At 39.6% G+C, this 12,780-nt stretch overlaps 1 protein-coding gene across 1 annotated transcript in view; it reads right to left on the bottom strand.

The window, feature by feature from the left end:
• The window catches only part of slc39a13 (solute carrier family 39 member 13), a 14,190-nt gene extending 5,471 nt beyond the window's left edge, over nucleotides 1-8,719 (bottom strand). Inside the window, exons 1-5 of the mRNA XM_068572980.1 lie at nucleotides 8,603-8,719; nucleotides 7,218-7,568; nucleotides 4,556-4,663; nucleotides 3,261-3,403; nucleotides 157-273 (exon numbers count right to left, since the gene is read on the bottom strand). Of these exons, the coding sequence (XP_068429081.1) occupies nucleotides 157-273; nucleotides 3,261-3,403; nucleotides 4,556-4,663; nucleotides 7,218-7,530 (681 nt within the window). The 5' untranslated portion in view covers nucleotides 7,531-7,568; nucleotides 8,603-8,719. The remainder of the gene's footprint in view (nucleotides 1-156; nucleotides 274-3,260; nucleotides 3,404-4,555; nucleotides 4,664-7,217; nucleotides 7,569-8,602) is intronic.
• Between the last annotated feature and the right edge of the window lie 4,061 nt (nucleotides 8,720-12,780).

Below are 12,780 nucleotides of genomic sequence, written 5' to 3'. Positions count from 1 at the left end.
CTAAACTACTTGAGTTAGTTTGGAGGCTTGAAGAAGCCAAACATGCATCTCTTGCATAACCAACCCATGCAAAGAATTTACCCCCAGTAGTGTCCCTTAAAAAAAAAAATTCTATCTGTCTTGTTAACTGGGAAATGTCTTGGTTGTCAGAATTACCTTGATTTTCTCTGATCTTTCCTGCAGACTCTGCTTGGAGGATTTCCATGACTCAGCATGATGCCCATTTCTGGGTGATGCTGATGCCTTTCCACTCAAAGCTGAAATAGACTGCGACTGTGGAGAAAAAGGGAAGAAAAACAGGAAAAAAAATGAACAAGTCCCCACGTGAACCAACACCTCCAAACTTAAATGATATCTTTGTCCACCATCAGGACAACACCATTTAGAAGGGCTTATCTCCCTGAAGGAAACTACACCAGTCTTACCAAAAACAGTAAGTTAATGGTCGCCTGGATACTCACACTGTGTGTCAATGGCTTTCACCTCTGGCATGCAGAACAGCTGTTAAATTATTTCTCTAACTTCCTATATATGCCAGAACACGCAGTCATTTGTACTTTTGCGTCATTTTTTAGACATTACAGATGGCCTTTTAATTCCAACACTGCTCAACATGTTTCTAATTTGAATATAAAAAGAGACATTTCAGGCTATCGCCTGTTTTCCGAGAACAGCTAACTTCCTTGTTCCCTCATTCCGAAACTACTTACATTGCCATTTAGACTAATAGTCAAATTAAGTGAAGGGGAAATAGCCTGCCGTCTTCTGGTAGCGCCGAGGAAATATTTGCTCCATGTTTATGATTGAAGCATGAGAGAAAGTAATGAAGCCTGATGATTTTTTGAGATTGGAGCTAAAAAACCACTGCAACCTAATTCCAAATAAACTAAAAATACAAAAGTGATTGAATCTCTTACATTAAACATTGTATCTCTCTACACATTCTTGGTGCATCCATTAAAACCAAAGACCCAATTGGAGTAGAAGAAGTTCAGTCTGTGACAGTCCTTGTCACAGACTGAACATGTTGGTAAAATGTTCCTAAACCCACAGTGTTGTAAAAGCTAAAATATGTAGCACCTCTGTCCCTCTCACACACTGTCACACTCTATTGTTGCCTCGGTCTACAAGCCGAGTGCTCTCTGGTGGACACTGAAATGGCTAAAGCAGCTGCTTCACCCTGGCGCTATAAATAGATGAGTGGAGGAGCTGAGCTGTGGATTCCAATCCCCCCCCCCCCCCCCATCTCCTCAAATACAAAGACAAGAGAGGATGAGACCGACTTTACAAACATACTGCAACCAGCCATTCATTGTTGTCAACAACAAAGCCATGTGTTAAAAGCACCGGTGTCAAACTCAAGACTCGTGGGCCGGATCTGGCCCGCCACATCATTTTATGTGGTCCACAACAGCTTGAAAGGCATATGCCTTTCAAGCTGTTGTAATCATCTTAAAATTGAAGTATATGCTGCTTTACAGTGTACAGACACCACAGACTACATCTCCCACAATACATATTGATTTTGTGACCCGCTAATGAACGACATCCTACCGTGAGAAAGCAGTGTTTCCATATTGGCATTTAACTAAAGACAAGTGATTAACTTAAAAATGATTAACAAATAATCCCAACAATGTCCAAAAAGAGAAAGATTGATGCAGAGGGAAGGCCATTAAAAGAAGATGGGAAAGCAAATGCATGTTTGTGCTTCAAGTAGACAAACCAGTCAGTCTTCTGTGTTATGAGGCTGTGTCATGATGAAGAAGTACAATGTGTGCAGGTGTGCCACGGAGCGCATACAGGTATGTGAGCAGGTGTGCCCGAGTCAAATATGTCACACATTTCTTAGTAGCTGACAATTATTTGTTAGACCAGAGTTATATCCTTCTCAACTGTGACAAAAAAAAGCTTTTTTTGAAAAAGCACATTTAAATCTTTGTCGTTATTTTCTTTCTAAAAATGTTAATCTTTGATAGGGTAATGTGGGTTTCTTAACCCTAAATGAATTTCTGTTGTAATTACAGACATTTGCTTACTTGTATTGTTGTATATGCATGTACAAATGTTTACACTTAAATAAACAATAATCAAATGCAAATATGTTATGATGTGTTCACACCAAACGCAGCGTGAATTATTTGTGCGAGTAGGTTACATGCAAAGTCAATGCAGAAATGCGATAGGTTGCGAAAAAAGCAAATTTTCCGCCATAATGATACCGTTGCTAGTCCGCCTGAAGTATCGCTGATCAATCATCAATCAGACGCTGTTGGGGGACTACAGATAAAAATATGATCCCAGACACAATGGAATTTGATGTTCCGACGTATGTGGAATTTACACAACAAGAATAAAGCAGAACTAGTGGTTATTTCCGTGGTGGAAACGGTAACTTACTGGAAGCGTAAGTTTTACGGTGATAAGCCAGACGCAGTTCCTGTAGTCTGTGAAATTCACTGAGCTGAGTGCGTTTACAGATGGTGTTATGAAACCAAACAGGAGGGAGTGTGAAGTTCTAATGTGTTTTGGACTTCCACAAGTCTCAACAAGTGCAACGCAGAAATAGTTGTTATATCTTCTATGGTCGATAGCAGAAGAGATAACTCTTTTCACAGAGAGAAGTGACGGAGATAAACTACACCCCCGTTGTTGCGGCACAATTATTCGCGCTACGTTTGGTGTGAACAACCTTTTATTGTCGAGTGAGTAAACTGACGCAATAAACGTGGCGCGAAACATTTTTATGAAATTTGTACAACTATTCATACTCAGAATGTTAAAGGAATAGCTTGACATTTTGAGATTGACCTTCTTGTCAAGAGATGAAAGAGATCGATACCATTCTCTCTGTCAGTCTGGTTAGCTTAGCAGAAAGACTTGAAACAAGAAGAAACAGCTAGCCTGGCTCTGTCCATGCTGAACAAAATTTAAAACTCACTAATTAAAATGACACTCATTTGTTCAATCTAAACAACAACCTTGGTGTAAAAACAACTCCTTTCCTAATAAAGTCCAAAACTGTCAATCTCACTGCGCAACGAGATGCGAGAGTAGTATTGATATTCTCATTAAACGTCCCTTTTAGTTTCTTCCTTGCACACGGAGATCCCTGATCGGCTGTTTGGACAGTAGCTCATCTGCTGCTCAAGATATATAGACTCTGTTATTTAGAACAAGCACTATCAAACCAACCATACCTATGAAAACAAAAATCTGAAGCACATTTCTTCTCACGTCATGTCAGCTTAAACACTTACAGCAGAGTTAGAATTCACATCTGAATTTGACGTGAGATCCTCGTGGCTGTCATGGTCTGGGAACATCTTCTCCAGGACAAGGAAGGCCAACAGGCCAACAATTACCCACAAGCCCTCAGTCATGTCGTGGTTGTGTTTACCAGCTGGGATGGAAGCAGAGAGATTCAAACAATGAGCAAATATAGTAGGGCTGCAACAAATGATTATTTTAATAAACGATTAATCGGTCGATTATTTTTCAATTAATCGGATAAAAAATAAATAATTTTAAAAGCATTAATTTGCAACCTTTTATTACAAAAACAGAACTAACAGTGCAAATTCACAGTGCAACTAATCTTAACAATAAATAATTTATAAAAAATAGAGAAATACAAATCAGAAAACTTAACAGGATTTGTCAGAACTTGTTCTTTACACTCAGACATACACACTCACAGACGCACACTCACACACATGCAGACACACACACTCACAGACATGCACATTTACAGACACTCACAGATACACACACTCAGAACTCAGAACAAGAGATGAAAATTCCAGAAATAAAACCACTCAAAGTATAAACGGATAACTTACGGACTGCACTTTACCTAAACAAAGGTTATTATTTAGATATTGAACTACAAATCCCAGCAACACTTCTTCTGCATGAAGCCGCATTATATCGGACTGTAGAACGCAAGTCTGCATTCTGCACCTCAGAGGAGATGTTTCTGCATCGTTCCTCTTGAAGCCTCCACGGTATTTTAAAACAAAGACGTTATCTAACCCAACAGCGCGGCTCAAACACGGGGAATGAACGACTAGCTAGCGAGATACAGCGTGCTGCAGAAGCTCCTGAACCTCCTGGACCTGCTGCGCTCCGCTTCACTCAACTGTTTTGTTCAATACTTAAACATCTCCGCGACTTATTGAGCGGCGTAATAAAATTCGTTGCCAACTTTTTTAATAATCCATTTGATCGATTCGTTGTTGCAGCCCGAAAATATAGTAAGTGAAAACTAAGATACAACATGGGCAAGTGATAGGATTCAACAACTTAAATCAATAGTTGCATTAAACATAATACATTAAATGACATAGTTACATTTGGAAAAAAATATAATCTATGATTAATTTATTCAAAACTGCTCTAAAATAAGGTTTACTGACTTTAGCCTGTTGTTTGTGAAAAGGTCTTAAGCATTCTACAAGTAACGAAATGTAAATATATTTGTATCATGTATATTTAAGAGGGGTCAGATACAATATAATTCAAATACAAAAGTGGTGATGGAAAGGAGACACACCTGAAGAGCGAGAGCGCTCCCACGCCTCAGGGAGGAGGTGAAGGAAAACATCACCAAGAAGACCACCAATAGCAAAGCTCAGGAGCTGCTTCAGCCTCTGGGCACCAGCTGAGGAAACACAAAGGAAAAGAGAAGAGACAAAGAGCAGCAATCACTGCATACTGTGTTTAATTAGGAACTGCAAATTCATGTCATGTGACTGCGACATCCCTCCTGCATGTTGCTGGGGTGATTGATTTAGCTTCTTGGCTTAGGAGCCAATGGACAGAGTGGGAAAGGACATCAGGAAACAGCCTGACTACACCTAAGGGAAGGAGGCATCAGTCTATTTAAGTAGCTTCATCTTTAACATCTCACCTCTTTGCTTCCTCCCAGGCCTCCACTCTACCATCTGGTTTGGTTACTGTTTTGTTTGCACCAGCCCACTCACAAACTGACCTCATCTATATTAATTACTAATCCAAACGATTAACACTATCATTCATATTTTACCTTATCTCAAGTGTGATTAACTGTTTTGTCACAGACTTTAGGCCAGTAAGTGACAGTCTCTTGTTTTAGCACTAAGGTTACCTTCTCTTTAATTATATAAAATGGCATCGTTTTAACAGATTCATTCATCATTTTTAAGTTAAGCATGATGCACAGAAATCCACCCCAAAAAATGTGTCTCTAGCGCAGTCTACTAATATACACAGTGGTGTGCTCCCGAGATCCTTTTCTATGTGTTGGGAGTTTCCTCAGTAACAACTAACCTCCGGTCAGGACTGTACTTGAAAACCCCACGGCCTAAAATACATCTGGAATGCCACGTTCCTGTGGGTGGGGCAGATCAAGAGGCTGCAGGCCTCAGGCTGACCTGCCTGGTCTGGTTAATGAAGTGCTCAGTTTCTTTCATGCACCAATACAAAAGGCATGTAAAAAAAGATGAATTGAGACCCTCTTTGCCGGTTCATAGGTTAAAGAACAAAAATCAACCTAGTGAAAGTGGAATCCACAAGGAATGGTTAGAAGATGATATATTAGTTGCACTGGGCATCACCAGTGTGCATTACTGTCTGCTACAGTGTAGGTCAACTATTTTAACCCAGACTAAAATAATAATAATTTGAAGGATTTCCATGAAATTTGTACAGACATTCATGGTCCCTAATGGAAGAACCCTAAAAAATGTGGTAGTCGTCTGACCGTGCATCCAGTGCGACAAGCAGGTGAACGTATTGCAAGTATCCAGTCATATCTCAACCTTTACCATATGGATTGGCACATACTTATCTGATGATAACCTGACAGACAGCATATCCAATTTGCTTCAATTACAGAGAAACCTGCTTTTTTAAAATTTGTTTTCCACTGTGTATTTTTTCATATTTAATCTTTATCCGGTTTGGTACCGTTCAGTACAACACTCAGCTCTTGGTATTGAGAAGTAACTTCACAAAAGAAAAAAATGGAAGTAAAAATGGCCAGTAAATTGACATCCTTCCGCTTTTAGTCTCATCTATACCAGTGGTTCTCAACTGGTGGGTCGGTGGCATACCCATTTCTAATGGGTCGGCGATTTTAGGACATTCCTCCTTGATTTTAATCCACAACACTCCGGCAGACTTGAAACGTACATTGAAGTTTCATTTTTAGCATCTTCACATGTGTCAAGAGTAAGAGGCTCAGACGATGTATCTGGTCATTTTTCAAAATAAAACCGGCCTTGTTTTTTTTGTTTCTTTTTTTTTTGTTTTATTCTTTGTTTTTTCTTTCTGATACCAAGGGGACGTTGCGTCACTCGCTCACAGTTGAACACATTTTTGAGTGTGATTCAACTGCATGGCACCAAAAATCCTTTAAAAAAGGAGTATACTGATATCACACACCCAGCACGTAACCCTACAGTCTCTATACTATCTCAGGTTCAAACCGCACCATCTTTTCATTACATACATTGGAGATGTTGAGAATGTTCCTCAATTTGGGCCGCGGCTTGTCATTAAGGTTGATGGTGGGTCCCGGAGCCAGACCAGTTGAGGACCACTGATCTATACTATCAGGCAAAAACATACAATGGAGTTCATGACTTTAGTAGCTTTCCAGGAAGTGTAAGTGCCTGCTTCATGGAATCTTTAAGGCAGTGCATCGACAACCATACACACAAGGGAGGTAAACACAAGGGAGGTGCAGATGTGTCAAGGACTAGCTCACTAAGACCCTGCAGAACTACTTCTTGAACTTACTGGGGTTATTTTTCCCCCTTTAGAGGGTGTGGAGAGCTGAGATTTATGACGGAGCCAGTAAAGAGCTGGCATTTTACGTACATGCGTAATGGGTTAATGAGGCTGAAATATTTATTTTACTGCAGCAATTTGAACTCTGAACTCTTCCGCTTTCAACACTGAAATCTTTTGTTATTTTAAAGCCGTTTGGACTTTACATGGCACCATTTGTTTTTTGCACTGACCGATACCTGTTGAGAATTATACAATCAATTTTAAAAAAGGGTCTTTTCTCTTGAGTTAAAGAGATATCATGACGCATCATTGATGAATTGCCATACATTAACAGAATTGCCTTTGTGTATTATCAATATTGCCACGAGGAAAATATTGTGATAGTATAGTAATGTGAGTAATTCACATGCACGTTTTGGTTACATGTTGCGATCTCTTACCTTCTGTTTTGAGAGCTGCTCCAGCTTCAATGGGAATGACAAGGAGGGGGAAAATACCACTGAGGCCAACAGCAACAGAGCCCACCAGGGACAAGAGCCAGACATGCAAATGTTCACTGGATAAGATGTTCGCTTGGAGGTAATCTGTCAGGCTGTGGCCCGGTCCTGCAGCAGAGGCTGTTGCATGTGCCATAGCTGTTTGTGTCATCTTGTGACTGCCTGATGCCCCCCTGGAGGTCAGCATCAGCAGGGTAACTGGGATAAACAACGCGGCTGCAGCCCAGCTGGGCTTCCTCCAGCTTCCACCTTTCATCGGTCCCACAGTCCAAAAAGCACTTGCAACCAGTAATGCTGAAACAGAAGCACACTTTCAGACAAACATGCCTCTTTTGCACACTTACAAAACATGTAGGAACATTTTATATAAGCATGAAATTAAGTCTCCTACTCACAAGTATTTAGTGGTGCATAAGTAGTAGTACTTTGTTACTGTACTTAAGTCGTTTATTTGGATATTCATACTTTACCTTACTATTTATATTTCTGTTGACTTTTACTTCACTACATTTTGCGTAGAAAACTGATAGGGTGGATACATGTGTCTGATATTCTAATTTAGCTATACATGATGTATGTTAGGCTAACATTTGTTAGCTATCGTAAATCTGATATTTACTATAGCCTACTTAGGTTTGCTTCACACACACACACGCACACGCACACACATGTTGTTACTATGACCAGCTGCCGTAACATGCTAAGTAGTCGTAAAAGTTTCGCCAGGGAAAGAATCATTCACACGAAGCAGAGTTCAGTGTGCGCGCATCCTTTTGCCACTTTACGGGAATATCTCTGACGCAGTGAAAAGTTTAACGCAGCGTCAACCTCGCTGCAACTTTACGTCGTCTTGTGTGGTAATTGTTGCGACAGAATATACCATCAGGTTTTTAATAAGTGTTTGAAAGCATCTGCTGCTCGTCGTTTCCCCGTCACTGAGCAGCACAGATGATACATCCGTTCACTCACAAACAGTGAGCGCTGACGTCAACTCACTTTAAATACAGAAAACACAAACTATAAAGCGTCGCAGTGATTAAGTGACAAACACTGCGCAGAATTAACGTCCCACTGGAAACTGCGCCTTCGACAGCGGTTCACTAAAAGGAAGGGTAGCGTTAACTCTATTTACAAAAGTCAGCAAGCTAACGTTAGCTGGTAAACATCCTCGGAAGTTACCGTCCGCTCACAGCTACGGACGTTAGCTCGCACGCGCAATCACTGCAAATCAACGAAAAGGGGCTAAACTGCAACAAAGTATCTGCAGGTTGCGTAAGTTAAGTTCCGGGGCCTGAAAACACCAAACAGCGACGTGAATGTGAGCATACCTTGTGGTTTCTGCAGGCTTCGCACCAGTGTGTCCCTGCCATCCAGGTCAGCTTGATGGAGTCTCCCAGCTGCAGCTCGGGAGTAACTGTCGGTCACCACGGCTCTCCCAAACAGCCACGTGTCAGGATGCTGGAGAGAAGAGAGGTGGGGGCCCGGGATGAACAGGAGAGGGGAGACGGGACGTGGATCCCGCCCCGCCAAAGATTTCAGGAAATAACGTGAACGTAACATTTTGCCAGAATAATTCCACGTCCAGGAGTAGAGTTTTATTATATTTTATTAAAATGGTGGGTAAAAAAAAAAAAAGAGATGATAAACCAAAACGCTTTCGTACACACCAGATGGCAATACAGTATGTGACGTTCACGTTTAGGCAAGAATACAGGGATTTTAAGGCCAGTGTAGTTGAGTTGGAAAGGACAGCATAAGACAACTAGGTTAATATAGGGAATTTAAAACAAAGTCCCAAATGTGTTTTATTGGAATTAATTAATTAATTTAAACCATAAAATTGACAAATATCCCAGTCCTGAACGTTGTACCAAATGTGTGTCATGCATTCTTACTAGCCTCTAATTGTGTCCATAATTCCCAAGGTTCCCAGGTACCATACTGGACAACAACGGCCTACTCAGATGGCCCCTGAGGACAACTTTGACAATATGCTTGTACTATCATTTGTAATGTTGTTCTACTCTGTCTATACAACACACTGTACTATGTTTACTGAGTTCTCGGTCACAACAATGTCAGAAGAATTAAGTTATATCAAATATTAATTGCCCATATTTTCGCAGAACACAATAGCAAACATAAATGTCTTTTTGTGGTTTAGAGTTACTCCAGGATTGAATATCCTCACTATAAAGTCACGCTTTGTTAAGTTCACAGTAGTAACTAAGGTGTACAATGTTGTAAAAGTTACAAAAGAACTTTTTTTTTAAAAATTCTTACTTTTCCCAATTTGAGCAGTCTGTCAAACTTGCATGAGCACAGCACTCAAAGGACTGAGAAACCAGCCAACTAATCATCAGCCATAGATGCAATCAGTGGCAAATATAGGTTGCAAAACGTTTATTTCAATATATCTAAAAATGCATCCATGTTGGACTTCATCCATGTGAGACCACGTCCCTCCCGTCCCTCCCAAATATTCAAGGTATGTCATGGTGTCCTTAATGACCCCACTAGAACACACTGCTGTTGTTGGATATGACCTTTGACAGGATTACACAATGTGTGTATATTGTTGTTTGTGTAAGTAAAAGAACCTACATGGGGTCCTGTTTCACATGTCTATTTGTTGTTCGGAGTTCCACCAAAGAGACATTTAATTCATCCTCTGAACAGAACTGAGTGGAGCAGACTGTCAGACCCTGCTGCTGTAAAGTGAGAGGTTTTTTAAACGGACTCTGATGCTCAGTAACCCTACCACTTATGTCCAGAAGGACCACCAAAATCAACACAAAAGAAACGTTTCTTGAAGTAACTTTAAGATCCAACTTATCTAATACGTCAAAAAAGGTAAAGATCTGAGAAAAGTCCAACACGTGAATATTTATATGTGTATTAGAAAGGTGTTTTGTCTTCCATTCTACCCCATTAATAATCTCTACCAATCAGACTCATCTTGCTCCCCTTTGGAAGAGGCCTGAACCCCAGGTTGGTAGCCACTCAACCAAATCTACCAAACTGGATATAGTAGTCAAAACTAGTTCAACCTTGAGTAGCTGCAACAATAAATAAAATACTTTACCAGTATTAACAAACTAACAATATCCTAAATTACAGTATATTGGTGTTATTCTTTTCCAAATGAGTACATTTTACATTACTGTACTTTTACTTAGGTCAGATTTTGAAGGAATGCAAGACATTTACTTCTAGTGCAGTAGTTTAAAAAAATATGTGTTAATAGTTTTACTTCTTCTTCTTCTTTCATCTTTTCTCAAATCGTGTTTCAAACCAAACAGTTGGAAAAAAGGTAATCATTCAAAGTAATTAAATTGTTTTTTAATATACATGCAGTGAAGGTGCACAAAAAGGATTTTGCACCCATGTTTGGGTCCAGAGGGGGTCAGCACCATATTTTCACTTTAGCTGTGATCCAACAGTACAATACATGTCCTTAATTAACGGCCTAACCAGCAGGTGGTGCATGTGACAGGAGATCACTGCATAAATTATCATAGGACATTTGAAAACAAATGTAATTCTATTACCACAATGATTTTGCTTTTTCAACTTGTTTTGCACTTGTAGCTTAACACTCAGGTTAGCAGTCTTTCCTGAGTTAAAGTAAGACGAGACACATTCTAGATCATCTGTAAAAAAATTTTTTTAAAAAACGTTCAGAAAGAAAACATCAATTGTTTTACATGTACAAATTTATGGTAATGCGCACTTTTAACTCCCTTCAAAAACATCATTGGCAAATGTTCTTGAGGCATGTTGTTTTTTAACATTGAAGAAGTCAACTTTTTAAAATAGACTTGTGTTTCTGACATACAAACTTAGCACAATCAGATGTGAAGATTACAAAAAAGCATGATTATTATCTGCACTGAGTCATCCTGGTTTGACTTGAGCAATACAAAAAGAAAGAGGAACTTGGTTGTTTGGTGGGATAGGGCCCCAAAGCCTTTTATGGGTGTATATGGGTACATTTGTGTGTTTATGCATTTTTGTTTATACTTGTTCTAGTTTATCATAACTTAAAAGCTGTTTTTATGAATAAAGATATTCTCAAACTCAAATGTTGTTAAAGTAAATTGAGACAATAGATTATGCTATTGTGCTGCGTTGTGTAAAGTAATTGAAAAAAGCAGCTTGTGTGTGTGTGTGTGTGTGTGTGTGTGTGTGTGTGTGTTTGCGTTTGTGTGTGTGTGTGTGTCCATGTGCCTTGTGATTCACCCTTGTCTAATAATACCTGCAGCCTTGTCTGGATCTTGTAGAGTCCAGAGAAAATGAGGAATCAGGAATAAGAAGTGAGAGGGCTGGATGTCCCCTTGCAGGCATGTCAAGCAACCATTCTATGTCATTGTGAAACACAGTATGGCCACTGAAACCTCTAGTGACTATCAGCCAGGAAGCATGGGCCCATTCTGTGGACAGTCCATTCAGAAAACTGAAATATTCAATGTAAATTTCATAAGAATCGGACGTCAAACAGAATGCATTTAGTTAAAAGCCCGCTTTTGGATCCAACCTTATCCTAATACAACCAGATGCTTGCTGGATTGCTTGTCAGGCTCACTGATGATGTTGTGCCTGTGAACAGCTCAGATAGTGCGGTGCAAAATTGAAATGCATATTCAAGTGACAATTTATCAGCCTTCTGGTAATTTAAGGCTCACACTGTAATGAGGCCTTGCAGAGGTGCCAATATACAATAAATCATCTGACTCGTGTGTTTCTATTATTTGAATTAGATTCCTTTTGCATTACTTTCTGTACCGGAATTCAGTTATTTTTATTGTTCGCTGGCCAATCTCCTATGCATATTCGGCACGTCTTTTCACAGTCACATTAGATAATGTTTACCAAGCTCACTTTAGTCTTTAACAGTTTCTTTTTTAGTCATTTTAGTAGACAAAAGAAACATATCGCATGCACATTTTATTCTTTTGAAAGGTTGGCTTACATGTTTACATGGTTTGTAATGATGATGAGTTGGAGTGTATTCTTCTAAAAGCTCTTTGCAATGCATCGTGTTTGAGCAAACATTTCAGTATCACCCTGCAGCTGCTGCAGATGAAAGGTGCTTTTCTTTTTGTAGAAGCTGGTCTGGACACAAAATGGTAATATGGTACTAGAGCGGCATGCTTCGTTTTTCCCAATGAGATCGTCTCATTTGTTCAGTGACATCCAATGGAAATGAATGAGTGGATCAGAATGCTTGTTATTTAGAATATAGCACAGTGGGGCCACCTCTGCTGTGACACTTCTCGCCACATTATCAAAATAGAATCTTTTAGTCACACCCAAATGTATGCCTCGTTTCACAATTCTGTAAATTTGGTGATGAAATGCATGATGTTCTATCGCTTTGCTTTTGTAAATATAATTAATAAATGATAGCACGTGCCTTCTATTTAAATAAGCGAGATAAAGAGGATGTATGGGGTTGTGTTTGTTTAGCTGATGGAGGGAAACACGTTAATGTAGCTGTTGAATT

This window comes from Clinocottus analis, unplaced genomic scaffold, assembly GCF_023055335.1.
Source record: "Clinocottus analis isolate CAN_PGR_092001 unplaced genomic scaffold, fCliAna1.0.p SCAF_1, whole genome shotgun sequence".
In the NCBI taxonomy this organism is placed as follows: domain Eukaryota; kingdom Metazoa; phylum Chordata; class Actinopteri; order Perciformes; family Cottidae; genus Clinocottus; species Clinocottus analis.
This window is presented reverse-complemented; position numbering and strand designations above follow the sequence as displayed.